At 41.0% G+C, this 27450-nt stretch overlaps 2 protein-coding genes across 4 annotated transcripts; one reads left to right on the top strand and one right to left on the bottom strand.

The window, feature by feature from the left end:
- The first annotated feature begins 16 nt into the window (after nt 1-16).
- Nucleotides 17-13728, top strand: ptgr2 (prostaglandin reductase 2). 3 transcript variants are annotated; one of them, XM_061743214.1, is made up of 10 exons: nt 17-183; nt 322-397; nt 591-679; nt 782-900; nt 8990-9181; nt 9316-9486; nt 10749-10958; nt 11656-11865; nt 11975-12014; nt 12118-13728. In XM_061743214.1, the coding sequence occupies exons 1-10, from the start codon at nt 168-170 to the stop codon at nt 12180-12182; spliced, it is 1188 nt and encodes a 395-aa protein (XP_061599198.1). In that variant the 5' UTR covers nt 17-167; the 3' UTR covers nt 12183-13728. The 3 variants fall into 3 exon arrangements, with proteins under 3 accessions (XP_061599198.1, XP_061599199.1, XP_061599200.1); XM_061743215.1 differs by lacking the exon at nt 322-397 and having other exon boundaries at nt 17-63; XM_061743216.1 differs by having other exon boundaries at nt 17-486.
- Nucleotides 12998-27450, bottom strand: tmem62 (transmembrane protein 62). Its single transcript, XM_061743213.1, has 13 exons — nt 27019-27450; nt 23897-24008; nt 23099-23236; nt 22739-22784; nt 22233-22374; nt 20740-20864; nt 19689-19811; nt 19451-19606; nt 18011-18170; nt 17729-17927; nt 16832-16927; nt 16564-16682; nt 12998-15349 (listed from the first exon to the last, which is right to left on the bottom strand). The coding sequence occupies exons 1-13, from the start codon at nt 27193-27195 to the stop codon at nt 15029-15031; spliced, it is 1914 nt and encodes a 637-aa protein (XP_061599197.1). The 5' UTR covers nt 27196-27450; the 3' UTR covers nt 12998-15028.

Genomic DNA, 27450 nt, shown 5'->3' with positions numbered 1-27450 from the left:
AGAAAATGTAGTGAAATCCACATGTTAATTAGCCGCACAGTTAAATAAAATGCAAAAGAGTTGGTAAGGACGCATACCGTTTCTAATCGTAACCTAGTTTCCTAAATGGCTCAACGGTACATCCAAGACCAAGCGACGACAAGATGAGGACCCGCGCTTGAACGGGCATGTCGATGAAAAACGGTTTTGCTGGAAATACTTTTCAAACATAATGACTAAGTTGATATACTCACTCAAATTCGACATTTTCTTACTTTTAGTTTTAATTATTAGCAAATGCAAAATAAAATTTCAAACACGAGACGTTTGCTTTGCCTTTAGCCAGAAAGTCAGCAGTAAAGCGAAGGAGGAAACTGGTAGGAGGGACTCATCTTGCTTCGCTCGCTAAACACCGTAGGTCAGTTAGTTGCAGTCTGCTTTCTCTGTGAAAGCATGCAAAAAATAAACCACTTGGAAGCGTAAACGCAGCGTTAAGAATAACTTTTTGTGAGCATTTGGCTATTTTTTTTTTACGTTGCCATTTACTGCTAAACATTAAAGCCCCCTTTCACCTACTAGAAGTCACGCTGAAACTCTGCATTTGTTGCCAGGTCTGGCTATCCAGCACAAACGCAACTCCAGGGTTCGCCTTACTTTGCAGAGATGCAGGTGAAGAGAATCGTTCTCAGCTCGCGACCAGGTAGGCAACGTTTGTCATAGAAACATTAACAACTTCCCATGCTGCAGTTTTACTTCTGATGTGTGGGTGCTTGTCGCTGAAACTTCTCATTTTCACAAACAGGTACAAATGGGGAGCCAGTTCCTGAAAACTTCCGCCTGGAAGAAGTGACTTTAACACCTGACCTGAAAGACGGGGACGTTCTCGTTCGGACGCTTTACCTCTCAGTCGACCCTTACATGGTATTGATGTATTCACAGTAGGCATGGTTAATACTATTTTACCATTTTTTTTTTTCTCACTGTGCAATGTTAATAAAATAATTAAAATGAAGTGGGCAATACTAAGTACCCCTACGATTCAATGGCTTTTAAATCAAGCTTTAGCTGCGTAACTCTAGAAAGTAGTTTCCCAGAGTTTTTCAGCCTCTCAAGTTATTGTGCAGAAAATTGGCTCATTCTCCTTTACAGCAATGATACAGTTCACTGACTTTTTTGAATGTTCACTCATGCAAAGTTCCATTTAAGGGTGTGCAGTACTATTTCGGCTGAATTGTGGTCTGGGCTTTTTCAGGCATTCTGATGTACAGACTGTCTCAGAAAATTAGAATATTGTGATTTTCTGTAATGCAATTACAAAAACAAAAATGTCATACATTCTGGATTCATTACAAATCAACTGAAATATTGCAAGCCTTTTATTATTTAAAGCAGCACAACGTAACTTTCAGCTTTGTTGAGTTTGGCGCCTCCTTTGGACAAAAATCGGTAGTGCTTTACCAGAAAGAACACTCCATTTCCCATGAGCACCAGCGCGTACTGCCGGAAAACCCCCGTCCCTGTTGCGTGCCTTTGTTTTGATGAGAGAAGACGGGACGGACTTTCAAAACTACTTTTCTGTTTTCAGCGGTCGTTTGCAGGATGGATAGCGAAGAGGTAATGTATCTATTTTTGGTTAAACAATATAATATGACGATGTTGAAAAACACTAAGTTCAACTTGGTTTTATTAAGTTGTTTCAGCGAGATAATGCGCCCTACAAACTCATACGCTCTGCACCTTTTTCCTGTCACGTTTTTTAGAGAGACTTCGTCATAAATTAGTAGTCCAACATACTTACTGACAAAATGAAAAAATACTTTATAACCTGTGAATAACTGAATGCCCATTCCTTATATTTTGCAGATCAGCCCTGCACAATATTACAGTTCTCAGGAAAAATACTAGAAATGTTCTATACATTTTCTTTGCATTGCATTATTTCCTCTAGTGCTGTAATTATATTCAATTGTATTATTTTATAAAGCTTCCTCATTGCGAATTACACATTTTTATGATCACTATTATTTTTCTGTGTCTGTTGTTGATATTGTCAGTAATTTTAGAATTACCAAAACCCAAGACAAATATGTGAATGTGAATATGTGAAAACATTCTAATTTTGATTCTTATTGATCATAGAACTCTACATTTACATTTGTATCATAACAATTCTGTCTCTTGTTTTATCAGGAATCTGCTGTTCCTGAGAACACCTTTACCTCTGCATCATCAGAGTTTGAACCCCCACAAAGACAGAACCAACATGCAGCATATCGCCAGTTTGTGCTCTGGCAGCATGATGTTTGGAAAATAAGAGACATCTTTCCGGACCCAATGGGACAGTACACTGGTTTCAGGGCTCGCCGTCTTCTGTAGAATGGAACCTTTATGAGGATTACTGCAAATATTTTGCTATTGTTTTTTTTTTTGTTCCATTTTTTCCTGTACAGTTGTTTTTGTGTGTTTAAAATAAAGACATTTGTGCAAAACAAGACAGACTTTTATTTACGCACCTTTCAGAAAATAGAAAAATTCTTGAACTTTGTCATTTGCATAGTGACAGCAGTTATCCCATACATACTTATTATAAACAATAAGTAATCTGTATCACAGTAGCAGTAATGAACAACTGTATGACAGGATAAATTACTGTGAATAAAGTAAACAAGTGTAAATAGAGTAGTAGAAAAATAAACTAAAAATAATGAACTGATAATAAAAACTGAACTATGAAACAGTGTAAGAAGTTACTGTAAATAAATACAATGACTATAGTAGCAGTAGCATCTTGTGTCCGTCCTTGTTTCGTGCTGGGAGAGTCCGCGTGCGATTCACTGCTGGAGTTTAGGAGAACCTTCCCTGCATGTGATTCTGGAAGTTTTCCAGATCTGATGTAGTCCTGCAGAGTGTGAGAATAAAGATACAAAAACATTATGTCTTTCTGATAATTACTGACATATAAATCATTCAACATATTTTGTTGATCACAAGTTTGAATTTTTTTCTTTGTTGAAGTCACTGTAATTACGCAGACAGTAAAAGCAATTAATTTATAGCTATAGAAAAAATAGAGAAATGTATATATTTATACACTCACAAGATAAAATGACACATTATAAACACCATATAAAGTTTCTTTTACTACCCTTGTTATTATTTTAATATAATTCCAACAAAGTAGATTTCTTTTATATGCTTATATGGTGTTTATATTGTATTCTTTTTATCTGGAAGTGTATACTTTGCCTATATATTTCATTTTTCTGGCTATATTTTACTATATCTACAAATGTGTTGCTTTTACCATCAGTGTATAAATATCTGTATATACAGACCTGCAGAGTCCCATTGTTTACATAGATATTGACATTTGCTACAGTAGCAACACTTACACCAGCTGTAGTAGTTTCAGGATACCGGTAATTGTTTTTGTAAAACACTGACATAGGTGTTGACAAAAGTGCATACCTGAAGGTGATGAACTTCTTTACATCCTTCAACCATCTCTTGTCCAAGACGACGGCTACAAGGGCTTGATGAGCTGCTGAACCTGTAATGACACATCTCATTGTGAGATGGACAAAAGTCCATTCAAAGCAACATACACTCCTCATAAAAATAGATTGGAATTACCTTGTTTTTCCTGGGCGTCATCATCCAGTGGTTCATGCTCACAGGCTCCAGTTGCCCATGTGTGGTGGTTGCGAACATGATGAATGACAGCATGCCACTTCATCTGCACAATTAGAAACCATGTATGAACTGAGTGAAAACAGAACCTAAAACATTTATATTTGCGGTTTGCAGTCATCGTTTACGACTGATAATCCTAACATTTGCTTTTGAAAATTACCATGTCAGCAATAAATAGCTACCAGCTTGATAATTCCGACCTCTACTGGGTTTATGAACATAAACGGAGGACTAGATGGCCTCAGTGATAATACAAGACACATTACAAACTCAAAAGAAGTGTATATAGATGATATAAATGTACTTACTAGTCCAACAATAACAGGGCTAAATCCCCATCGGTCGGACATCCCTCCTCGTCTTTCATCTCACGCCAGCGAGTGAACGCCGGGCCAATGTTGATTCTCGTCCGGGCATTTAGTTTGTTACTCTCCCGCTTTCTTTTTTTCGCCTCCTGCGATATAACTTTTATTCTCTTCGGATTCTTCGCTGCTTCAGCCATGATAACAACTCCACGTTTCTCTCACCACGAGTTCTCCTCAGCTCTGCGCTCCAAGCCCCGCCCATTTTCGTCTCGACTACGAATCAGGAAGGAGGGGGAAGTGACGTATGTGCCGTAAAGCAGTAAAAGCCGTAAAATTTGTAGTTTTTTAGTGTGGCAGGGTTCCTACCATGCTCCTCAAAGTTACATAGTGCCAGTGAAAGCGATACAGACCCCCCCAGACCATGACAGAGGTGTCATTAAACCTGTTGGAAGTTGATGTACCATCACAATGACTCTGGAAATATGATATTAAGGTGGAAAAGTTACGTAGTGTCGCTTTAAAGAGCATATTGCAGGTTAGAATTTTTTCAAAAATGATACCTGACCTTATGTGAAAATGACTATGTGAGAAGTTAATGTAGGATTTAATATGTTTTACAAGACATAAGGGCACGTATTCAGAGGAAAAAGTGGCTGATTTTAGCCAAGCTCGTACAAACGCTTTTTTTTTCGAACACCGCGTCATATGACGTCACACCAGGGAGACGTCTCCACAGCTCTGCCCCATCTGACTGCCCAGACCCCGTCCACACGTAGCCGGGTATCTGCTAAACCGAAGATATTTTCCTACGTTTGGACCTGTCATCCACATGAAAACGCAAATAAACGAATGTTTAAAAAAACTCCGGGCAAAGTGAAGATTTTTGAAAACTCCGTTTATGTACATGCGTGTAGACAGAGACAGAGAGCAGTTCTGCGTTTTCCAACGTCACATTATGCTCCAAAACAACAACAAATCTGCTCTGAGTCTGACGTCTAACGTGCGATCCAGAACTGCAGATGATCCACCATCTGTTCTCCAAGCTATTTATTAAATAAATGGTCTCTGCTCTTGACACCTTTACACCGACGCAGAGCCTACGCCGTAGGGTACGCGGCGACGCGCAGCAGGGCTGCAACTGGGCTGCGTCGATTAACGCGGCAGCTCCGCGGCGGACACCAGGGGGACTCCAGCTCGTTACCCGAGAATGAGGCGCCGCTCCCAGGGAGCTGCACCGCAGAGGCGGCCTGGAGGCCGGATGACCAGATGATCTACAGGTTTGGAATGCTTATAAATGTGGTCGAAAACGCAGATCTTCGTTTATGTGTGGAAGTTTTTTTTTTTTTTTAACAACGATGTAATGTGGATACTCATTTTTTATAAACGAAGGGGGGGAAATACGGGGAAATATTCGGTTTTAAAAATACCCGGCTATTTCGGATGCTTTTAATCAGAAAAAAGAGAAGATAATAAGCCTGTTTTCTGTTTAGAAAGTACAAACGTAGACAGATTACAAGTACTCACCCGTTTTTAAGGAGTTATTTTCGGAGTTTCTTTCAGGAGCACGGGTGCTGCAGTGAATAAAGGCGGATTTATGGTTCCGCGTAAAATCGACGGCGTAGCCTACGGTGTAGGGTACGTGGCGCACGCAGCGTTCTGTGCGTCGCCGCGTAACCTACGCCGTAGGGTCTGCGTTGGTGTAACGCGGACCCATAAATCAGCCTTTTAAAAAGCGAGTTTCAGCTGTCAATCAAAAGAACGTGGGGGGACTAACGGGTTTCGTAATTATAAGGCTGTGGCCTGTCATATTGGTGTGAATACGCATTCACAACCTCTTCAGTGTCACAACTAACATTAAGATCCACTATTTTTCCTATTGTTGAATTCACCGCGCTCCCCAATGCGACGTCACTTCCGGTTCAACTTTTTCAGATGCGGAAGTAAAATACTCTCACAAAAACAACTCCGGAGGTCACTGTAGTATATATTTATGCGTATTTCAATGAAAATTCAGTTCCTACATTATTTTCCTACACATTGATTCACAGGGGTCTCTAACCTGCAATATGCTCTTTAAGTATTGCTGATCATGGCTTACAGCTTAAGAAAACTCAAATATCCTATCTAAAAAAATTAGAATATTCTGGGAATCTTAATCTTAAACTGTAAGCCATAATCAGCAATATTGAAATAATAAAAGGCTTGCAATATTTCTGTTGATTTGTAATGAATCCAGAATGTATGACATTTTTGTTTTTTTAAATTGCATTACAGAAAATAAAGAACTTTATCACAATATTCTAATTTTCTGAGACAGTCCTGTATGTTTACAGGTGTGCTTCAGATTGTTGGACTGTGGTGACTCACTTTTGTGCAGGGTGCAGCTGCTGGGCAGAGTTCAGCACATTTACCTCTAGAACCCTCCAGTGTCTGGCAAATAAAACTTCATCCCTCCATGACCTGCAATTACTTCGCAAAATTCTTCACAGATGAAATCCAAAATATTACACAAGCAGTTGGTACATCAGCAGCAGGTTTCATTTCATTTCACTTATTTATTTAGCACAATTTTTTTTTAAACAGTGCATGGAGGGAACGAAGTCCGGAGGGCGTGTACAGAGTTCCACTCCCATCAACAACTGTGATGAAATAACAAAGATAATGTACAATCAATTTAAAAAATTGTAAATATAAATGTAAAAGAGAACATGGATACAAGGTCTGGATTACATTAAAGATAAAGACATTGAAGGTTAAGACAGAATACGATGTTTTTTTAATAACTTTCTGAAGGAGGTAAAAGATAATGTTGACTTCAGCGACACATTCAAGTCATTCCGGAGTTTTGGATCTAAATGTAATATTAAATTGATGACCAGATGTTCGACAGAAGAGTAAATGAAGATTGCCACTATGTCTAGTTGGATATGAATTAGTTTATGAATGGATAATAGTGAATATTTCATAAAAAGAGTTGCAGATGGTTTGTGTCCACCAGACTAAGAGATCGTTCTTAAGAATCTTTTTTGGATTAACAGTAATTTGTGTAGAAAAATTGGATAAATTGCAGACCAGACAATATTGCAGTAATTAATATATGGAAATAGGAAACTATTATACAGAGTCAAGTGAGCACTGAGCAGAGGGATGGATAAAGGGACAAACTTTTTTCAGTATGCCAAGCATTTTCATTGATCTTTTGCAAAGTTGATTAATATGATTATTCTAATTTAGACCTTCATTCAAAACAACACCCATAAATTTTGTGTTTGATACTTGAAGGATTTCAGTTCCGTTAATTAGTTAGGTTCAACATATGTACCATGTCCACCGAAAACCGGTGACAGTTTCATCCCATTAACAGCAAAGACCTGGACATCTTACGTCAGCTGAATTCCTCCTCTTCCTCTTTAGACGTCCTGCAAAAAGGTTTTGCTGTCAGACCTGTTACTGATCATGAACTTGTCCTTTTCAGGTGTTTTTCCAGAGCTGTAATTAAACCTCTGCTGAAAAATGACAATCTTGACAAGACACAAATGAACAACTACAGACAGATCTCAAATCTCCCATTTTTAAGTAAGATCATTGAAAAAGCGGTCTTTCAACAGCTTAATTACTTTTGAACACAAAACAGCATTTAATAACATATGTGTGAATACAGATGGTAGAAACATCGGTTCTAGTTTTACTGGATCTCTGTGCTGCATTTGATACAGTTGACCACAATATTTTACTCAAACCACTGGAGAACTGGGTGAGTTTTTCTGGACCTGTACTAAACTGGTTCAAAATGTACTTAGAGAACAGGAAGTACTCTGTGTCAATAGGTAACTTTACATCTGAGCAGACCAGAATCACATGTGGAGTTCCTCAAGGTTCCATCCTGGGACTTTTTCTGTTTAACATCTACATGCTCCCACTGGCACAGATTATAAAGAACAAAATAAACTACCATAGCTATGCAGATGACACACATATATATATTACAATGCCAAGAGACCGAGGCCATGTACAGGCTCTTGGTAAATGCATTGAGGAGATTAATGACTGGATGTGCCACAGACCTGGTGCTGGTCTATAAAACTAAATGGTCTAGGACCAACATACATCAGGGACCTCCTGACCCAGTATGAACCTTCCAGACCCCTCAGGTCATCTGAATCCAGTTTTTTATCAGTTCCCAGAGTCAGAACCAGACATGGAGAAGCTGCGTTCAGCTTCTATGCTCCACATGTCTGGAACAAACTCCCAGAAAGCCTCAGATCAGCTGAAGCACTGAGTTTATGGCCAGCTTAGTCCTGCCTGGTGCACCCATCCACCACAGTGCTCGACAGTGGAGATGAAAGGTTTCTCCTGAAATGCCATGTTTGGTTTTTGCCAAACATGGCAATGACATTTACAATATAGCCTACACCTTTTAATTGGTCTCATCTGTCCATAGGACATTGTTCTAGATGTAGTCTGGGCATGTGATCAATTGTTCTACAATAGTTCCTCCTGTACTTCCTAACAACCTGTGCTTTTTCAGTCTTCTTACGAATGTGACGTGACGGACCTGAGCACCTAACGTGTTCATGTATCTCTTTGGTCTTCTTGTACTACACATTCTGACTTCATTGTAGAATTTTTCCAGATTGATGTGCAGCTAAAACTTACCTCTGACAGAACTTTGCCTATGTCTTTCCCTCTTGGCATTATGTTAACATAAACCTGAATGCTTCGGACAGGCTAATTGGAAAAACATCTGCTTTTATACGGGCTACACACCTAATAATAATAATTACATCAAAGGCTGAGGACAAGCAGCTCACTTTACCATCTTCAATCCTATTCTAACACTAAGGAAGTATTACATTTACCTGTTTACCTGTTTTTTTTCTACCATATCAGCATGTGATTAATTTTTTTTCTGAGGTATAAACTGGATTCAGCATTCACCAACTTTCAGTCACATGATGCATTTTCAGCTACATTTCAGCTAAATCAACATGAGCTGATCTTTCTCCGGTCAGAGATGCCGGATGAACGAAGACACCGGCACCGATTACCTGACTCCGTGGCAGCTGTCCGAGTGTCTGGACGGCGGAGGCGTTGGCGTGGTGGAGACCAGCCGCTGCAGCGCGTGCGCTGAGGGAGATGTTGTGACGTCCTTCAACTGGCCCTGGCAGACCCACGCCGTGATGAAAGGAGGCGGGCTGCAGAAGGTATGCTTCACCGATGTGTGTCAGGAAAGCTCGTCGTAGGTGGATACCCTCGTACAGTACTTCCTCTGACGTGCATAAAAAACTACATATACATATACATATACGAGCCTCAACTTCCCCCTTGTCTTTTGCAGGTTGACCCGCAGCTGGTTGACGGGCACTTGTCCCACTTTTTAGGCGCCGTTGGTATAACGGGCCTCACTGCACTGCTGGGCATCAGGGAGAAGGGTCACATTACCAGTGGCGCTAATCAGACAATGGTCGTGAGTGGTGCAGCTGGTGCCTGCGGCTCCCTCGCTGGACAGGTAAATACAGCAGGAAATAGATCTCACCGTCCACCGAGTCTTCTGCGGAGTCCAAGTGTCTGAGAGAACTCCTGCACCAACAGAATCGGTGTGTAAAGATGAAAGAGGAGAGGGATCATCCAGTTGTGTATCAGTTCAGGCTGCAGCAGTATCTATGGAATAGGATGCTCGTAGGTCTGGGAAGGAAATATCAGTGTTGAAAGGAGTATACAGGGTTTGAGAGCAACATATTCTCCCATCCAGGCAACATATTTTTCAAGGAAGGTTTTGCATCTTTGCATCCACATGCTGCATCTGTCACAGAAGCAGATGTTTGTATTGGACGAGTCTGGGTGCTTCAACCCAGACTCAGACCTTTCATCGAAGCAGAGCTTAGCAGAAAATGAAATGAAAAAAATACTACAAATGGGCTCTAGAGAAGATGAAATCCTGTATCCGACAACGTTCCTCTTCCAAACCGTTTTGTTGCTGCCAAGGAACTCAGTTTATTTAATTTATTTATTCTTTTACGATGGTACATTTCCTCAGTTTAAACATTTATGTTTAGTATTGGGTGTTTTCTGAAGTTCGTGTTAAATATTTCAAGTGGAACTAAATATTTAGCTGATATGGAAATTGAATAATTCCCTCCGTCAAAGGGACACTCAAAGTACATGTCAAATAAAAAGTACATAAATATAATTTTGTTATTATAATAACGTGCTTCCATGTGTTCATTTCCCCTGATAAGTTGGTTTAAATTTGTTATTTTATTCTTTTAAAAACAGTTTGACATCCTCAAGCTTTTATTTTGGTAGTCCAGTCACCAGCAGTGTGGATTTGCATATTACACAATTATTTAGGTTCCCCCAAAAGGTTTAGATTTAACAGTTATATTAGATTAAGATGTAATATGTAAATTTAACATTCAGGTGCAACATTTGATACTTAAGATTTAACCATTTAATATATTTCAAGTAAAAATGTTGTAAATGTGCTAAAAAGTGACTTTTTAAACACTGATGTGACAATGCTGCTGTTATTTTCAGCGTGAGCAGCTTTACAAACGGCGCCTCATAGTTTTCAGTCAGATTATTGCATTTGGTTTTAATTTAAACTTTACATGGTGTCTCAACTTTTTTTGGACCAAAGCAACATTGTTAAAATGATGGTCCGGTCCTGATTTACTCTGCAGAAAAACTCATAAAGGATCCAAGTGAGTTAAGTGTGTTTGATGTTTAGAGCGTTTGGACACAAAGATTTTTTTCTCTTTGTTGTTGCAGATCGGCAGGCTGGACGGGTGTGTGAGGGTGGTTGGGATCTCCGGTTCTGATGAGAAGTGCAAAGCTTTAGTGGAAGACCTGGGCTTCTCTGCAGCCATCAACTACCGCCAGGACGACGTCTCCGCACGGCTCAGGGAGCGCTGCCCCGACGGCGTGGACGTGTACTTCGACAACGTCGGAGGCCCCATCAGCGACGCCGTTATAGCACAGGTGTGTGTCCACTAGGGCTGGCCATCGATTCAAATGTCAAGAATGGATTTGATTCCAATTCTTAAGATTCAGAATCGATTATCAAGATTTGATTCGATTCGATTCCGATATTGATTTTGGTTAATGTTATTAAAACTGTTTTTTCAGCTGTTTCATGAATTATTTGACTTTGTAGTTACGCAACATATTAATACTAGTATTATATTGACATTCAACAGCAATGCTGATAGAACTGCTTTCAGAAACATTGTGTGGGTCAGAATTACCAAACAGATCCAGGGCAGCAAACAGAGACGGATGAAATCTGTTTCATTTTTTCCCATTTATGAGAATTTGGTTTTTAGCATTTTATGCAAATATAACCCAGAGACAGTATATAAAGCAAAGAAATATACAATTTATGCAATTATAACTGAAAACTTTAATGTTTTCATACCTTTAAACATATTTAAAGGCAAAAACATGGCACTAGTTATGCTCGTGTCCTACAAAACATTCCTTTTTTGGGCATAAACAAAAAAATACCCCAAAAAATTGATCTTTAGACATACAAATCAATTTTTTGGAATTAATATGAGAATCGATTTAGAATCGGAAAATCTATCTAGTCAACACAGGCCTAGTGTCCACTCCTTTTTTCTATTTTGCATTTGGCTGAAAAGCATTTGAACGCACCCGCGTCCTCCTCCTCCCCCAGATGAACGACGGCGGCCACGTGATCCTCTGCGGGCAGATCTCCCAGTACAACAAGGACGTGCCGTATCCTCCGCCCTTGAGCGCGGAGACGCAGGAGTTCCTGCAGAGCAGGAGCATAACCCGGGAGCGGTTCACGGTGCTGGCCTACATGAGCAAAGCAGAAGCAGCCCTCCTGGAGCTCAGCCGGTGGGTCAGATCAGCCCGAGTCAAGGTAAAGAGGAAACGGCGTGTGGTCGGCTGTGCGGGTAACTGTTCGCTTGCAGAATGCAAGAGTCTGTCTTCCTTCCTTACATTAATGTAATGTAGTTTCCTCTCTGCAGGTACTGGAAACTGTGGTGAGCGGCTTAGAAAACATGGGAGGTGCGCAAGCTTTGATTTAAATATGTTCCTTCAGTGTGCAAGTTGTCGAGTTTTTTTTTGTTTTCTTTGATCAGAGTTCAGTGTTTTATTCGTTTTCTTTCAGGTGCATTTTGCTCGATGATGAGAGGGGGGAACATCGGCAAGCAAGTTGTAAAGATATCAGACTGAAGAAATCAGCTCGCCTTTTTCTGTCACCACCAATAACACAATAACACTAATGACTAAAATGATGCACTTCTCCTCAGCTGATGCCTTTTCATCATCATGAACTAGAAGTAAATTCTGTTCAAGAGGGAAAAAAAAAGAAATTTAAGAAAGCTCAGGAGTTTAATCTCTCTTTAGATCTAACTTTACTTTTAGAAGTAAAAAAAAAAGATGAAAAAAAATCAGCTGATGTCACCTTTTAAAAAGAGCCCAAAAATTGACAAATGGCACTAATAAAGGAGTCAAAGACATAATACTGTCAAACAGTATTATGAGGTCATAAATATAGTGGTGCTCTTTTAATTAAAGTAGTTTAAGCTATTAACTAAGGCTTACTCTGCTAAACGTACAACTATGAAGGAATCCAACCTGTCAGGATTCAAGCTTTTGAACCTTTAAGGACTAGAGATTAGTTTGACCCAGAAACACAAGCCAAGAATGGCAGTGAAAGCTTTGAGTAGTTTTTAGGTTGTTTTTTTGTTTTCTCCCTGCTTGCTCGTTTCACTGGAGCCTCTGCAGTACTTCCACGTCTGACCACACGGGGGCAGCGCATCACGAGAAAGTTAATGTGGATGAGGAAGCTACTTATGCTGCACAAAGCTCTTCCTTACCCTGATATGATTGGCTCAGTACAGTATGTACCAAGGGAAAAGGTTTTGAATGGGAGAGGTTGACCTTCCTAAAAATATCATGTGCTTCCTCACGTCGTGCAGTTTTCCGTGTCCAATTCTGCGTAACGTTGTGAGAAAAAGACTAACAAAAGGCACAAGTGAAGTGAGTTTAGTTTTTTTTTTGTTTGTTTTGTTTTTATTTCACAGCACTATAAACCATTACCAAAATAAAGTTTTCACTTGGTTCTAATGTCATTTGTCACAAAAAACAAAAGAAATAAACATGTGGCAGGTGTAAAATCATCATCTACTCCTTCATGTCTCGGTGTTTAAATGCAACACTGTTTGGGGGGGGAGGACGGGTGAAGATTAAGTCACAAAAACACCAGCACATCACTTACAGTAGCCCCCACCCCCACCCCCCCCTCATCTGGTTGCTGCGGCAGGAGTCGATGACGCGTGTGAACAGATGTCAGCGTACAGTACAGGATACTCACTTCCAGGTTGACAGTTTCACACAACCGCCAAATCTTCTTCATGAGACACGATTGTGGTTAATGGCGTTTTTAAAAGAAAAAAGAAAACAAGAAAATCATGCATTATTTTGAGGTGGAGGTGATGCAACAGTCACCTCATTAACTTCCCGTTTCACTCCTTTCTGCCTCCGTGTGGACATTTTACACAGCTGGAGAATTAAAAGAAAACATCATAAATCAGGGTCATAATGGTTCGCTTGACAGCAAATAAAGGTGGCTAGTCTGGGGGGGGGGGGTAAAGTTATTTTCTCTGTGTCAAGCAGCTTTTCTGATATTAAACAATCTTTTATCACTTCATTATTCTGTCATCATCCTGGCTATAATTTCAAAAAGAAGAAAAATCAATGGATCAAAGACTTGATCCACATAAACTCGTTTATATGCTGCGTTGTAGACATCGACTCGTTGGAACGAGCCGGTTGGGACTAGAACGGTTCGAATTACAGTGCAAACTTTTTTTTTTTTTTATCTTCACAAAAAAGGAGCCAACATTCTTAACATCGACTTCACTCCCTAAAAACAGGAAATGCTCCTAAATCCTCCAAACTTAAACTGGCCACATACGTCCCACTTCCAGTGCAGATTACTAAAACAAAAAGAAGTCATACAATACAATCAGCATGAAGAAATAAAACAGCGTAGTACTGGCTCATCCCGTTTCATTTCACATGAGTTTAGTTCACTGAACTTCTTTTTTTATAAAAACAGTCCGTTGTTCAAGTGCTTACATTCCTGAGAAACAAACAGCTGCTTTCTGGAGACGAGGGTGGAGGAGCACGAGCGGGTCGACCGTTACCGTGACAACCAGCATTTTAAGGGTTTCATGTTTTTTTTAAATGAACACACCAACGTGAGAGTCGGGTTTTCAGCGGCAGTTTTTTGCATTGGAATTAGTTTAAATTAAAAGACGTAAAAAAAACACATTTCGATTGTGGGATCCCCCATGGCACTGGATCGGGGTCCCACGATTTACTGCTGTTATTTCTAGAATAAAAATTAAGAGAATGATAGTTTACGGTCTGGATTATCAGCTTCATTTCCAGCTATCGTGAACTGTGAGTCAGTGGGAGGTTATGATAAAATAAAATAAAATAAACTTAGAAGGGGGGGTATAAAAACGCTGTGTACCCGATTTCCCATCCAGCTGATTCGCGTCAGGAGTTAAATCAGTTTGGCACATCCAGCAGTCGTATACGGACAAACAGTGGTTTCAGAAGGGAGACAACAAAGTTACATCTTTCTTATTCGTCCTTTGGCAGTTGTGAAGTGGCGTTTGGCCGAGGCAATGCTCCCAGGAAGGGCTCTGATGCAGTAAACTCACACAGCAGTGTACTCAAGTCTTGCCTTTTTACCCTTAATGCATCCAAAGTTGTTGTTTTTTTTCCCCTCTAGTCTGTACACATTGCTATGAAAATGGGCAAAGAATGTGCTCATCGGTGCTTTACAATAACATGCATATTAAGTAAACAATACTAATTAGAAATGGGATGGTGACTGATGTGCTGCGAAGAAGCCTTGGACAGAGAAGAGACGGAAAAAAGGAGGAGGCGCTGCCGTGTCGGGAAAATACAGGCTTTCAGCGTGGAGAGAGAGACCAAAAAGATCTTATCTGAGTCAGGCTCGAGGGTGGGGGGGGGGTTGTTGTGGTACAGTGCAATTACTGTCAAGAGGAAGAGGCGCTCTTGCTGTTGTCGCGGAGCGGAGGGGCGGGGCCCGTCCAGGCGCGGTAGACCAGTAGCAGGCCGAGCCCCAGCGCCCACGTGCGGACGGGGGACAGGAAGAAGGCCGTGAGGCCGTAGGTCTCCAGCAGGAAGTAGCAGGAGTGAGCCTGCCAGGTGAGCAGCAGCAGCATGGACAGGTGGACCGCCAGGGGCCTCCAGCAGCGGCCCGGCCGCATGAAGTGGGATCGCAGGGTGTTGCCCCGGCAACGCTGATGGAGGCTCCAGCAAAGGTAAGAGGTGAGGGGCATGTTGAAGAAGAGCAGCTGGCGGAGTGGAAATGAGCTCAGTTAATGCGATTACGTCCTTGAGAGATGATACACTACTATCACACAGGCATGGAGATATGGTAGCACCCACTTTTACCCGTTTTTGTGTAAAAACATGGAAAAAAAAAAGTAGTTTAATTGTAGTTAAGGGTTGGTATTAGATATTTTTGGGGTTTTGTTTCATTTTTCTGTGCACTGAATGTCCTGACCTGAAGGTAACCTTGCAAGGATGGCCGCTCCTTGGAGGGCTGGCAACTGTCCTGAATTCTTTCCACACCTGTATAATCTCACTCATGATAGAACTTTGATTTGAAAATGGTTTTATAACATTCTATATCATCTAACCTGATGCACATAAATACCGTATTTTCTGGACTATAAGCCGCTACTTTTTTCATAGGTTTTCAACCATGCAGCTTATACAAAGGTGCAGCTATTCTGTGGATTTTTCTTCCACCACTCGGGGCGCTCTAACCAGAATTAAAATCAAGACTAAGACAAAATAAATGCAAAGAAGAATACGCTACTTCTTCTTTAGCAGATAGAAGTAGGTAGAAGCAAAGTTGCAAAGTTGCTGTCGTGTTAAAAGACACTGTTAGGAAATGATCTATTTAGGTACAAACATGTACATCATTTACAGTTCAAAATCCTTCTGTACATGTAGTAAATATCTAATCTAACAACATAAATATCTGCGGCTTGCATATCTTTTTTTTTTAAATAGAGCGGATGCGGCTGGTATGCAGGTGCGGCTTATAGTCCAGAAAATACGGTAATTGCTTCTGTAAGACTTGCTCATCGCTTTCCCTCTTGGCATTGTGTTTTAACACACGTAAATGCCTGCAGACAAGCAAAGTCTGCTTTTATAGAGGTCTGCAGACCTGCACAAGATCAGTACATCAAGGATTGGAAGCATGTAGCTGTGTTAGAGCCTCTTATGTTCTCTAGGTGTTTTCAGATCAGACCGCCTGAGTGCTACTGCGTTAAATTACATTCCGCTGTCTGTCTGTGAAAGAAATGTTCCCGTTTGCATCATATTAAGACGCAATATGATCAGATCTTTATATGTTTTTACCCAAAAAACACAGGCCTGGAAAAGAGGGTACCATTTCTGACTTAATGAATTACTTTTATTTACCTTTTAAGATTTTCTAAATGATCCCCACAATGTTTGTTGCAACATGTTTCAGATTTGATGAAGAGAACCTTACTTGAATGACTCCAACAATGTACGTGAGACTCCCCTCCAGGAAATGTCCATCAATGAACACCCCGAAGGCGAAGCAGGCACCGCTGTGGCCATCTATCAGGTCCCCTATGAACCACGGTCCTGCAGGAACACAGCACACATGCACAGGATTATGGGAAAATCTCGCAAGGCCAAGCAGAAATAAAAATTTAAGGACGTCATACAAGCTGCACCGTCCTGCAGGACGCAACGCTCCCTTAAAGTGTTCAACATCGCCGTCTCGGACCCACCTAAGGCTGTACACAGGTTGAATAGCAGCAGAGAATAGTAAAAGGAGTCCATTTTGCTGACCAGATGGATTGATGCGCACGCTTGAGAAGAGACTCCTGCAAAAAGAAATAAAGAAGACAACAGAGGAATTAGTTTTTAAGAAAATGACATAGTGATGTAATGATTAGGCCTGTGTTGAAAAAAAAGTTGAAAAAAAAAAATCGATTTTCCGATTTTAAATCGATTCTCATATTAATTCCTAAAAATCGATTTGTATTATCGATTTTTTTTTTTCATCATTACAACTTTTTTTTTTTTTGTTTATGCCCAAAAAAGGAATGTTTTGTTGGACAAGAGCATAACTAGTGCCATGTTTTTGCCTTTAAATATGTTTAAAAAGGTATGAAAACATTAAAGTCTTCAGTTATAATTGCATAAATTGTCTATATTTCATTACTTTATATACTGTCTTGGGGTTACATTTGCATAAAATGCTAAAAATTAAAAACCGAAATAGTACAAGAATGTAAAAAGATTAAAACCGAATGTGGGAAAAAATAAAACCGATTTCATCCGGCCTCTGTTTGCTGCCCTGGGTCTGTTTGGTAATTCTGCCCCACACGATGTTTCTGAAAGCAGTTCTATCAGCATTCTGGGAGCTGATTGGTCCTTATAGCATCATTAGCTGCAAATACTGGCTGTTGAATCTCAGTATTAATATGTTGCATAATTACACAGTCATATGATTCATGCAACAGCTCAAAAACAGTTTTAATAACACTAACCCAAATCAAAATCGGAATCGAATCAAATCTTGATAATCGATTCTGGATCCTAAAAATCAGAATCGAACCGATTCTTGACATTTGACTCGATCCCCAGGCCTAGTAATGATCAGACTGGCGGTAGGAGCTCACCTCTGCCGGAGGGGACGCTCAGGAAGCGGAAGGCGAGCAGCACGCCGACATTCAGCGACATGGTGACGATGAAGGCAGCTCTTGCCAGGACGTAGTGGTCTGTGAGGAGGATGAAGGACGGTGCGAACCCGAAGCTGGGGGTCAGGCCGCCCTCCAGGGTAAAGTGCTGCTCCCGCACCGCCGAGCGGCCCGCCGAGTCCTGACCCACATGCACACAACGGATCAATGACGGCAGCCGTTGCGGACGCACTCAAGACAATGAAGCGCCCCCCCCCCACTGACCTCCACTTTGACTGTGATGGTGTGAACCCCCGTGAGGTAGAGAGACGGATCCCACAGCAGCACGTACAGGGGGCCGCCGGCGGAGCGGCCTTTCCCCAGGGGCTCCCCGTCGATGCTCACGTGCACCGCCGTCACCGGAGCCTCGGAAAACGCCAAGATCCTTCAGGGAATAAAGACAAAATGTCACAAGATGTTCAATCTATATTAGCACAATAATGCGGGACGCTGCAGCAGTGCCCTATTTGCTAATATTAGGAGTCCCTTAAATAAAAAAGGGGACTGGAAGTGCAGCACAAAGTTTTTTCAGGGCTACGACCTAACTTTCTACAGAAACCACAATCTGACGCCTGTTCTAGAGAAACCATAAAGGTGAGTTTTGAATGACTCTCAGGAGCGAAACATGCGAAACAAACAGGGACGTGGACAATCAGATTACTGTGATGTTTTTAGCTGGAAAACACAATCAGACCACAACCTCGAACTCTCTCTTTAGCTGCTTTAACAAGCGTTCTCTAAAGAGACTGCAGGTTATCCAGAAAGCTGCAGCCAGGCTCTTACCTGGCGCTCGCAGATGGAACCACATCACCCCGGTTTATCTTCTTCACATCGGCTGCCAGCAAAGCAACCAATTGATTTTAAAATTCTGACTTTTAGAGCTTTTCATGGCCAAGCCCCAAAATATATTTGTGATCTTTTAACCGTTTATGCCCCGGCTGGCTCACTCGGGTCATCAGAACAAAACTTATTATCTGTCCCAAGATCCCAGTAAAAGACGTCCTTTTTATGTTCCACCCTGTTTGTTTTATACTTCTTCTGTTATCCTGCTCCACTTTTTATTGTTAAGCACTTGTTAAGCACAGATTTTTATCTGTGATAAGTGCTACAGAAATAACGTTGATTGATTGATCCTCCAATTCCTACTCAGCAGAATAACAAAGAACAAAAAAAGAGCTTTATGCAGCTTTTTGTAAAGGTTTGTTCACACACGCTTAAAAAAAGGTCACTTGGAGGATTGGTAACCACGGAGGTCCATGTCTTCTCAAAGCTTCAACCTAAATTCATAAGATTTAGGCCCTGATCCAGATTTACAAATAATTGATCCAAAAAGGAGGACGTGAGACACACGTTTCACTTTAAACACAGCTTTCCTTGCTTGTCAAGTGTCATCTCTCAGTTCATGCACAGGAGTGCACGGACCCTCAGCACCTGTTTCCGCTTGTGAACTAGATAAACGCTTGACGTGTCTATCAAAAGCCAAAGATGCAAAACATGCAAGATGAAGGAAAGCTGTCAGTTAATTGGAAGTGATCCAGTCTTATTTTTGTGGGAATATAATAAAGAAATGGTTTTAGAGGGCAAAAGAACCTTAAAAAGACTTTTTAAACAAACATGGATTCCATTTTAAAGTGGTTATACTGAAAAGGGGAAAAAAACAGCCACCTGACGTGTGTGGATCTCTGTATTCGGCCCAGCGGCTCCACCCCCGGGTGCAGGTACTGCGCATCTTTGGGGTTTGTGATGAGCACCGCAGGCCACTGCTCGAAGCGCAGGTCAGAGAAACTCAGCAGGTCGTGGTCGAAGGCCAGGACCCTGTACCTGGTGGTGGGGGGGGAGAACGCCAGCACGTAAGAAGTATTCACTAAGGGAAAGGAAAGGCGGGTGTGTTGTGACCTCCCACCTGCGGTTGTCCATCCAGTCGCCCAGCTCCAGCTCTAAGGAGCCCTGAGGATGGCGGCTGTGCAGGACGGGCATCAGGCCGCCCAGCGTGTGAAGGTGGCCACACAGATACGCCACTGCAGATCTAAAAGACCAACGTACCAGCATCAGTGCCGATACAAATGAACCGCTCCCCTCATTATTACACAACGGTGACGCCCAGTACTCGAGTTGAGTGGGGATGAGGGGGATGAGGGGGATGGCATCCCCCCTGAAATAAAAACGGTCAAAATCACCCCCCCTGTAAAACTGCCATCCCCCCTTTCCATCCCTTATGTCATTTCATCAATGAATGTGGTTTTACTGCTATTTCAACATTTAGTCATCACCAGAAAAATAACACCAGAAAAATAACTTATTTGACAATTTTCACCTGTTTCAAGTACATTTTCACTTGAAATAAGTAGGAAAATCTGCCAGTTGGATTTATCTTCTTATTACAAGCAAAGAAATCTTGTTCCACTGGCAGATGTTTCTACTCATTTCAATTGAAAATCTACTTGAAACAGGTGAAAATTGTTGTTTTTTCCAGTGATGAGTCTTGTTTTAAGTGTAAAGAGATTTTTTTTTACTAAAATGAGACATTTTAACTAGAAATGAGACAAATTTTCTTGTTAAGATTTTGAGTTTTTGCAGTGATCCATTTTACTTATCCTGTGAAGGACAGAGGCATATTGATAAGTTCAGAAAACTGTTTTTTATTGTTGTGTTTTGATGTATTTGATGTAAGCCCAGTGGATATTTAAAGCTGCTATGTCATTCCTGCAGTATTTCTGCAGGTGTTTTGGTCAGTGCTATTATTTGTAATATATTATATTATTTGTAATCAGCACAAATTATCTGTCCCCATATGATAAAATCCACCATCCACCCTGATTTTTTTTTTACCACTCGAGTACTGGTGACGCCAGAACAGCCGCGGGTCAAAAGGACGGTTCTGCATATTTACACTAAAAACACGCCTTCAGTCATCCAGCCTCTATAAACCAGTTTGACATCCAGAGTCGTCTTACCTCATCATGTCCCTCACTCCCGGAGAGGGCGAGACGATGGTGGAGGTGGTGTAGTGGCCGAACCAGACCGACTGGTTGCTCTTCAGACTCTCAGCTCTGAACGTGTCCAGCAAGTCCATCTGCGTCTGTCACAAAGAGCAGGAAAACACTCAAACTACAGGAAACAATCAACAGGTCCTTCAGAGACGGAATAACTAAATCCAATGATCCGTTTTGTTCTTAGTTTGCAAGTCGAGCTGGCACTTTTGTCAATATGCACATCTAAGAGACAGGTTTTTGTCAAATCATATGCCAAGTTATTTTTAGGAAGTGATTTCATGTTGCATAAACCTCATTGTGTCAAAATCCAAGACTCAGATGACAGAGAAAAGTTGTCTTTATCTTATTTAGACAGCTATGCTTCTGCAATAGCAGGAAATGATGCTACACGGAGCAGTTTATTGGCTTTAATGTCTACGGTGGGCAACAGTTTTGCCTCACGGGGCCATTTTCCCCCAGTTAAAGGGGACTAAAGGGGCCACACATAAGACAAATTAATTAAAACAATGCCTCATTTTATTCCATAATCCTTGGGGTTCCAGTCTGAACGTAGGCGGTAGGGATGGGCGGTATGGACTAAAAAATTTATCACGATAATTTCTGGCATTTATCCCGATAACGATAAAAAAAATACCAATACAAAAAAGTCATCAACGGGAATTTTTCTTTCTTTCTTTCTTTCTAGGCTCATTTCCTTCTTTCTTTCTAGGCTCATTTCCTTCTTTCTTTCTTTCTAGGCTCATTTCCTTCTTTCTTTCTTTCTAGGCTCATTTCCTTCTTTCTTTCTTTCTAGGCTCATTTCCTTCTTTTTAGGCTCATTTCTTTCTTTCTAGGCTCATTTCTTTCTTTCTAGGCTCATTTCTTTCTTTTTAGGCTCATTTCTTTCTTTTTAGGCTCATTTCTTTCTTTTTAGGCTCATTTCTTTCTTTTTAGGCTCATTTCTTTCTTTTTAGGCTCATTTCTTTCTTTTTAGGCTCATTTCTTTCTTTTTAGGCTCCTTCCTTCCTTCCTTCCTTCCTTCCTTCCTTCCTTCCTTCCTTCCTTCCTTCCTTCCTTCCTTCCTTCCTTCCTTCCTTCCTTCCTTCCTTCCTTCCTTCCTTCCTTCCTTCCTTCCTTCCTTCCTTCCTTCCTTCCTTCCTTCCTTCCTTCCTTCCTTCCTTCCTTCCTTCCTTCCTTCCTTCCTTCCTTCCTTCCTTCCTTCCTTCCTTCCTTCCTTCCTTCCTTCCTTCCATGGATTTAACGCAGAACCATAAATCAGCTTTACACAAAAACATCATCAACGTGAATATATCGTTTTTACCGTGAGATGACAAATTCTTATCATGGGGAATTTTTTTGACGGTTTATCGTGAACGGTAAAATATCGCCCATTCCTAGTAGGCGGCACTCCTTACCATCGCCAGGTTACCTGCTAGCATCACATACCATCAGATAAAAACGGCTCCTGGACGTACCTGGTTGAGGATACCAAAGAAGTTGTACGGTCTCTTGGGTCCCGGCGTGAGCGTGGCGTCCACGCACACGAAGGAGTAGTTGCCGAAGGGAGTTTTGTGGACATGGTGGAAAGAGCCCACTTTCTGATTGGCTGAGTATTTCCTGGGAGGAAAACAGGAAGAGTCGTCGTGAGGAACTAGACGCCGCACACTGTTCTGGTGCGGAGCCAGCGGCTCCGAGATAATTTAATCCATTTGGAATAAATAAATTAGCCCCGCATGGGGAGACGGGCCTCGTCTCGCAGAAGATAACTGCAGCATTAAGAGAATTGGAGGCGGACGGTGGATCAATATTAACGGGACCATAAAGGAGAAGTCTGTTCAAAGAGATGCTGCTCCTGTTTTTGTCCTCGGGAAGCTGAAATGGGATTGGCTCGTTGATACTCGTCTTTCAGAGGGGAGGAGACACTACTGTGAGACGTGCAGGGTAGGTCAACAATCGACAGCTATATTGATCATATACTGACCTGTAATAATTGTTGACGCTGTCCAGTGACATTATGTTGAAAGCATCTGTCAAAAAAAACAAAAAACAAAACTGTTCTTTATCTATTTTATAGGATTATATAAGACCAAATCTTATATTTAAGTAGACAAAAATCAAAAAAAGATAAGGCATTTATCAACAGCTGTGAGTGATAACAGCAGAATAGTTCAAATCAGAGAAACCGTGGACGTCGTTACAAAGGAAAGATATCGTGTTACACGTGCAGCAGGCTGAGGAGGAGGGACACTTCCTGTGAAACTCTCAACTGCACCATCGATTCAGATGAACATTAAGATGCCTCGTCGTTGCAGAGAGCGGGGAGAGAGAGGCGGTTAATTACCATGGTTCCCACGGATGTCGATCCACTTGGTGCGCTCCATCACGCGGGACCTCTTCAGGACGTTGTGGTAGGCCTGCCACTCCACCTCGTGCTGGAGGGAGCCCACTTTACTCTCCGTTTTAGCATCCGTCAGGTCCCCTGCCACACAAACGTCAAGGTGGTTTAACGCACATCTGTTCATGCTTTACTCGACAACTGCAGCTCATCCAGAACTCTGCAGCTCCAGTTTTAACCAGAACTAAGAGATCAGAGCACATTGCTCCAGTTCCAACGTCTTTACACCGGCTCCCAGTCAGCTATAGAATAGATTTTAAAGTTGCTACTGGTCTACAAATCACTAACTGGTTTAGGTCCAGACTATATGAATGACATGTTAGGAGAATATAAACCCAGTAGAGCTCTCAGATCTACTGACTTAGTGGAGCCCAGAACTCAAACCAGACATGGTGAAACAGCTTTTAGCCGTTATGCTGCAACAACTGGAATAAGCAACCAGCTGAACTGAAATCAGCCCCAACTGTGAACATTTTAAAATCAAGGTTAAAAACACTTCTCTTCTCCTGTGAATATGATAATACATGTTAAATTTTAATCTTTGGCACTGTATGTCCTTTTAATGATTTTAAAAGCAATTGGTATTTTATTTTCATCCAATGCTTTTTTTTTTCCTTTCTTTTTCTTTGAAATGTATTTTCTATTTATAATTTTAATGTAATTGTAAAGCACTTTGAATTGCACTATACAAATACATGTGCCTTGCCTTGCCTTACTTCTCCCACTGACTTGTGTTTGATCTACCTGTTGCCAGCACCAGAGCCGGACTGATCACCTCCACGGTGTTGGTGCAGAACCTCTCGAAGTCTGGAATACGCCTCGGGTCGTGGAACCGACTGATGTGGATGTCGGACACCTTCAATCACACACAAGGAGGGGATCAAAACAAAGGTCTGGGATCTGCAGATGGATCTGACCTTGGATCTGCAGACCCCTCACACCCAGGACAGTCTGGTTGAACTCTGGTGTCACTGTACAGCAAAACCTCCAGACTCAGAGACAGTTTCTTCCCCCAAACGGTTGCTCTGATGAACTCTCATCACTCATAGAGTAATCAATCACTGTGCAACAATAATAATAATAATAATAATAATAATAATAATAATAATAATAACCACAATCTGGGGACAAATATTTATTTCAGATTCTAAGTGCGGCCTGTAGAAAGGCCATTACGAGGAAGTGGTTAAAACCAGAAAAACCTACGGTGGATGAGTGGATAGACATCATTTATGATATTTTCAAGATGGAAAGAATTACCTTTGCCATAAGAGTGCAACAAGGAGTGTTTTTGGAAAGATGGGATAGATGGATTATGTATGTCACACCGGAACAACCATCTTTTATCTAATGCTAAAGCTTGGTTTTACGTCCTTCTCTCCCCTTTTGTTTTGCTCTTGTAAAGGTTTGGTAGCAGGATAAAGGTGAACCCCAGCATCCCTGTTCAAGGGAGTTTAGTTCTTATTTAGTTTTTATTTCTTATAATATGGTGGAAGGACCTTTTCATCTTTGTATTATTTGTATAATCTAAAGATATACTACTGTGACTCAATTTTTGAGGTGAATGTATGACAATTGTGAATTGTCAAGATGAGGTACATGTGAATCATAAAAACCATAATAAAAAGAGAATTAAAAAAATATAATAATAACTACAATCATATGCTCTAACAATGCATCTTTCAATAACCATGACTACCTCATACTGCTGCACCTTTCACTTTTAAATTGTATATATGTTAATAAGAGCCATTTCTCTTTTACTGTTTGTAACTATTTAAATCTGGGTTCAATGAGCGAAAAAAAAAATTCCCTGTCTGGCATGTTCAAACTTGGCAAATAAAGCTTATTCTATCCTATTCTATGTAGGCCTGTGTTGAAAAAAAATTGATTTTCCGATTCTGAATCGATTCTCATTAATTCCTAAGATTCGTATGTCTAAAGATCGATTTTTTTTTCATCACTAAATTACAACTTTTGGTATTTTTATGTTTTGTTGTACACAAGAATAACTGGTGCCATGTTTTTGCCTTTAAATATGTCTAAAGGTATGAAAACATTAAAGTTTTCAGTTATAATTGCATAAATTGTTTATATTTCAATACTTTATATACCGTCTTGGGGTTTCATTTGCATAAAATGCTAAAAAAACAAATTCTCAAAAAAAAAAAAAAATAGACAGAAAATGGAAAAAATTCAAACAGAATGTGGGAAAAAATAAAACTGATTTCATACGGCCTCTGTTTGCTGCCCTGGGTCTGTTTGGTAACTCTGACCCACACGATGTTTCTGAAAGCAGTTCTATCAGCATTCTGGGAGCTGATTGGTCCTTACAGCATCATTAGCTGCCAATACTTGCTGTTGAATCTCAATATAATACTAGTATTAATATGTTCCATAATTACACAGTCATATAATTCATGCAACAGCTCAAAAAACCGCTTTAATCACACTAACCCAAATCAATATCGGAATCGAATCAAATCAAATCTTGATAATCGATTCTAAACAGGGGTGCAGATCCGATGTCAGGATTGGGGGGGGTACACCAACGTGATTTAAATTTTTTATTTTTTGCCAATATGCAACTCATACCATGCCATAAATTGGTAAAGGCTCGCCAAAAAATACTGCACAGGGAATCATTTATTGTTACCTTTCTTGTTTATTTGTCCTAAACAGCCAACAGTGTGTGTCACTGCTTACTTAACTGTTATATTTGTAAATCATAATTTTAAGGGTTTTGGGCATGTAGTGTCTACTCATCTCAAATTCTTCTCACCATCTTCCTTTTATCCTATGGGACTACTTTATGCACGATCAATTGATATATGGATGAAATATGGAGCCCTAAACAAGTTGTTTAAACTAATTAGTGATGCACCGATTGTTCGGTAACCGAAATTGTTCGGCCGAAAATGGCAAAAAAACACTTTCGGTGTTCGGTGGAATAAGTAGGAAAAAAAACGAACAATTAATAACGGCGTTGTAATATAAGGACATAGACTGGCCGCTCCCGTACAGGTTGCGCACCACAAACATAAATCGTTGGCCAACCAAAAAGTAACCACATGAGAATTTTACCCAACATTCACCAGGAGGTGGAACCAAAACAACATAATGCTGGGAAATTTAAAAATGTTCAGTTTTTTATGTTCAATAAATATTTTCTACCTTGTAATTTTGTAAAAGATTTTTTTTTTTGAAAAGCATGCCTAAATCAAATGTATTTGATTCATGCAATGGTGAAAAAATTGGCAAAATAAATGAAAAACTGCTGAAGAACCATATTCTGTATTGTTCGATATTCGGCCAAGTGTTTATTATTATTTTCGGTTTCGGTTGCGGCCACAAATTTTCGTTTCGGTGCATCACTAAAACTAATTGATCATGTTTTAACACAGTTATGGTGGTAAACAGTTCTAAAAAAAAAAAAAAAGGACCCATTGCTTTCATTCTGTACACCTCAAAACGCACCGTGGATGTATTGTTTTTTTAGAAATATATTTTTAATAAATATTCTACATATTCAACCTTTAAGTCTGAAAATACATTTGTTCAATTTTGAATGATTTAGGGTATTTTTATTTCATGTTTTTCAGAAATATGGGGGGGCATGTCCCCCCCGTCCCCCCCCGGGATCTGCACCCATGTCTGTGGGTAAACACGCCAGAAGTGACAGCTGTACATCAGAAGAGGGCAAAGTGTGTGTAACACATTTATGAGGTCTGTGACCTCTTTTCTGTCAATCATTCACACAGACACAAATCAATCTCCCATATACCTATAGATTTTCTCATTAAAACAGCCCCTTATTGATTCCCAGTAATAAATAATCCAGATGAATGAACCAGAGGGAGACCCACCTGTATAAACCAGAACATGTTGTCGAGCGTGTCTCCGGGGAAAGGAGCGTCTCCATCCCCCCCCGGCGGGACGCTGCGCTTGGGGTGCCACGCCGTGTCGTAGCGGTCCAGCAGCCAGGAGGCGAGGCTGGCCAGGGCCAGTCCGAGGACCACCAGGGCTCCGAACAGCCTCAGCATCCTCCCGCTGCGGGACAGAGCTCCGTCCAACCCGGGGAGAACTAGGGCTAGCGGCGGCTACACGTGGACCACTCACAACACTACATCGCTACCGGCCCAGCACCGCGCCGTTTCTGCCGCAGCACACGCATCGAGACGCGGGGGCATCCGCGGATCCGCCGGGCTGTCAGAGGCGGAGGAGGACGGAGGAGGAGGAGGAGGAGAGGACGGAGGAAGAGGAGGGAGCTCCGGCTGCTAACTAGCTCCCCACCAGCT

The sequence above is a fragment of the Cololabis saira genome, chromosome 16, assembly GCF_033807715.1.
Source record: "Cololabis saira isolate AMF1-May2022 chromosome 16, fColSai1.1, whole genome shotgun sequence".
Lineage (NCBI taxonomy): Eukaryota > Metazoa > Chordata > Actinopteri > Beloniformes > Belonidae > Cololabis > Cololabis saira.
This window is presented reverse-complemented; position numbering and strand designations above follow the sequence as displayed.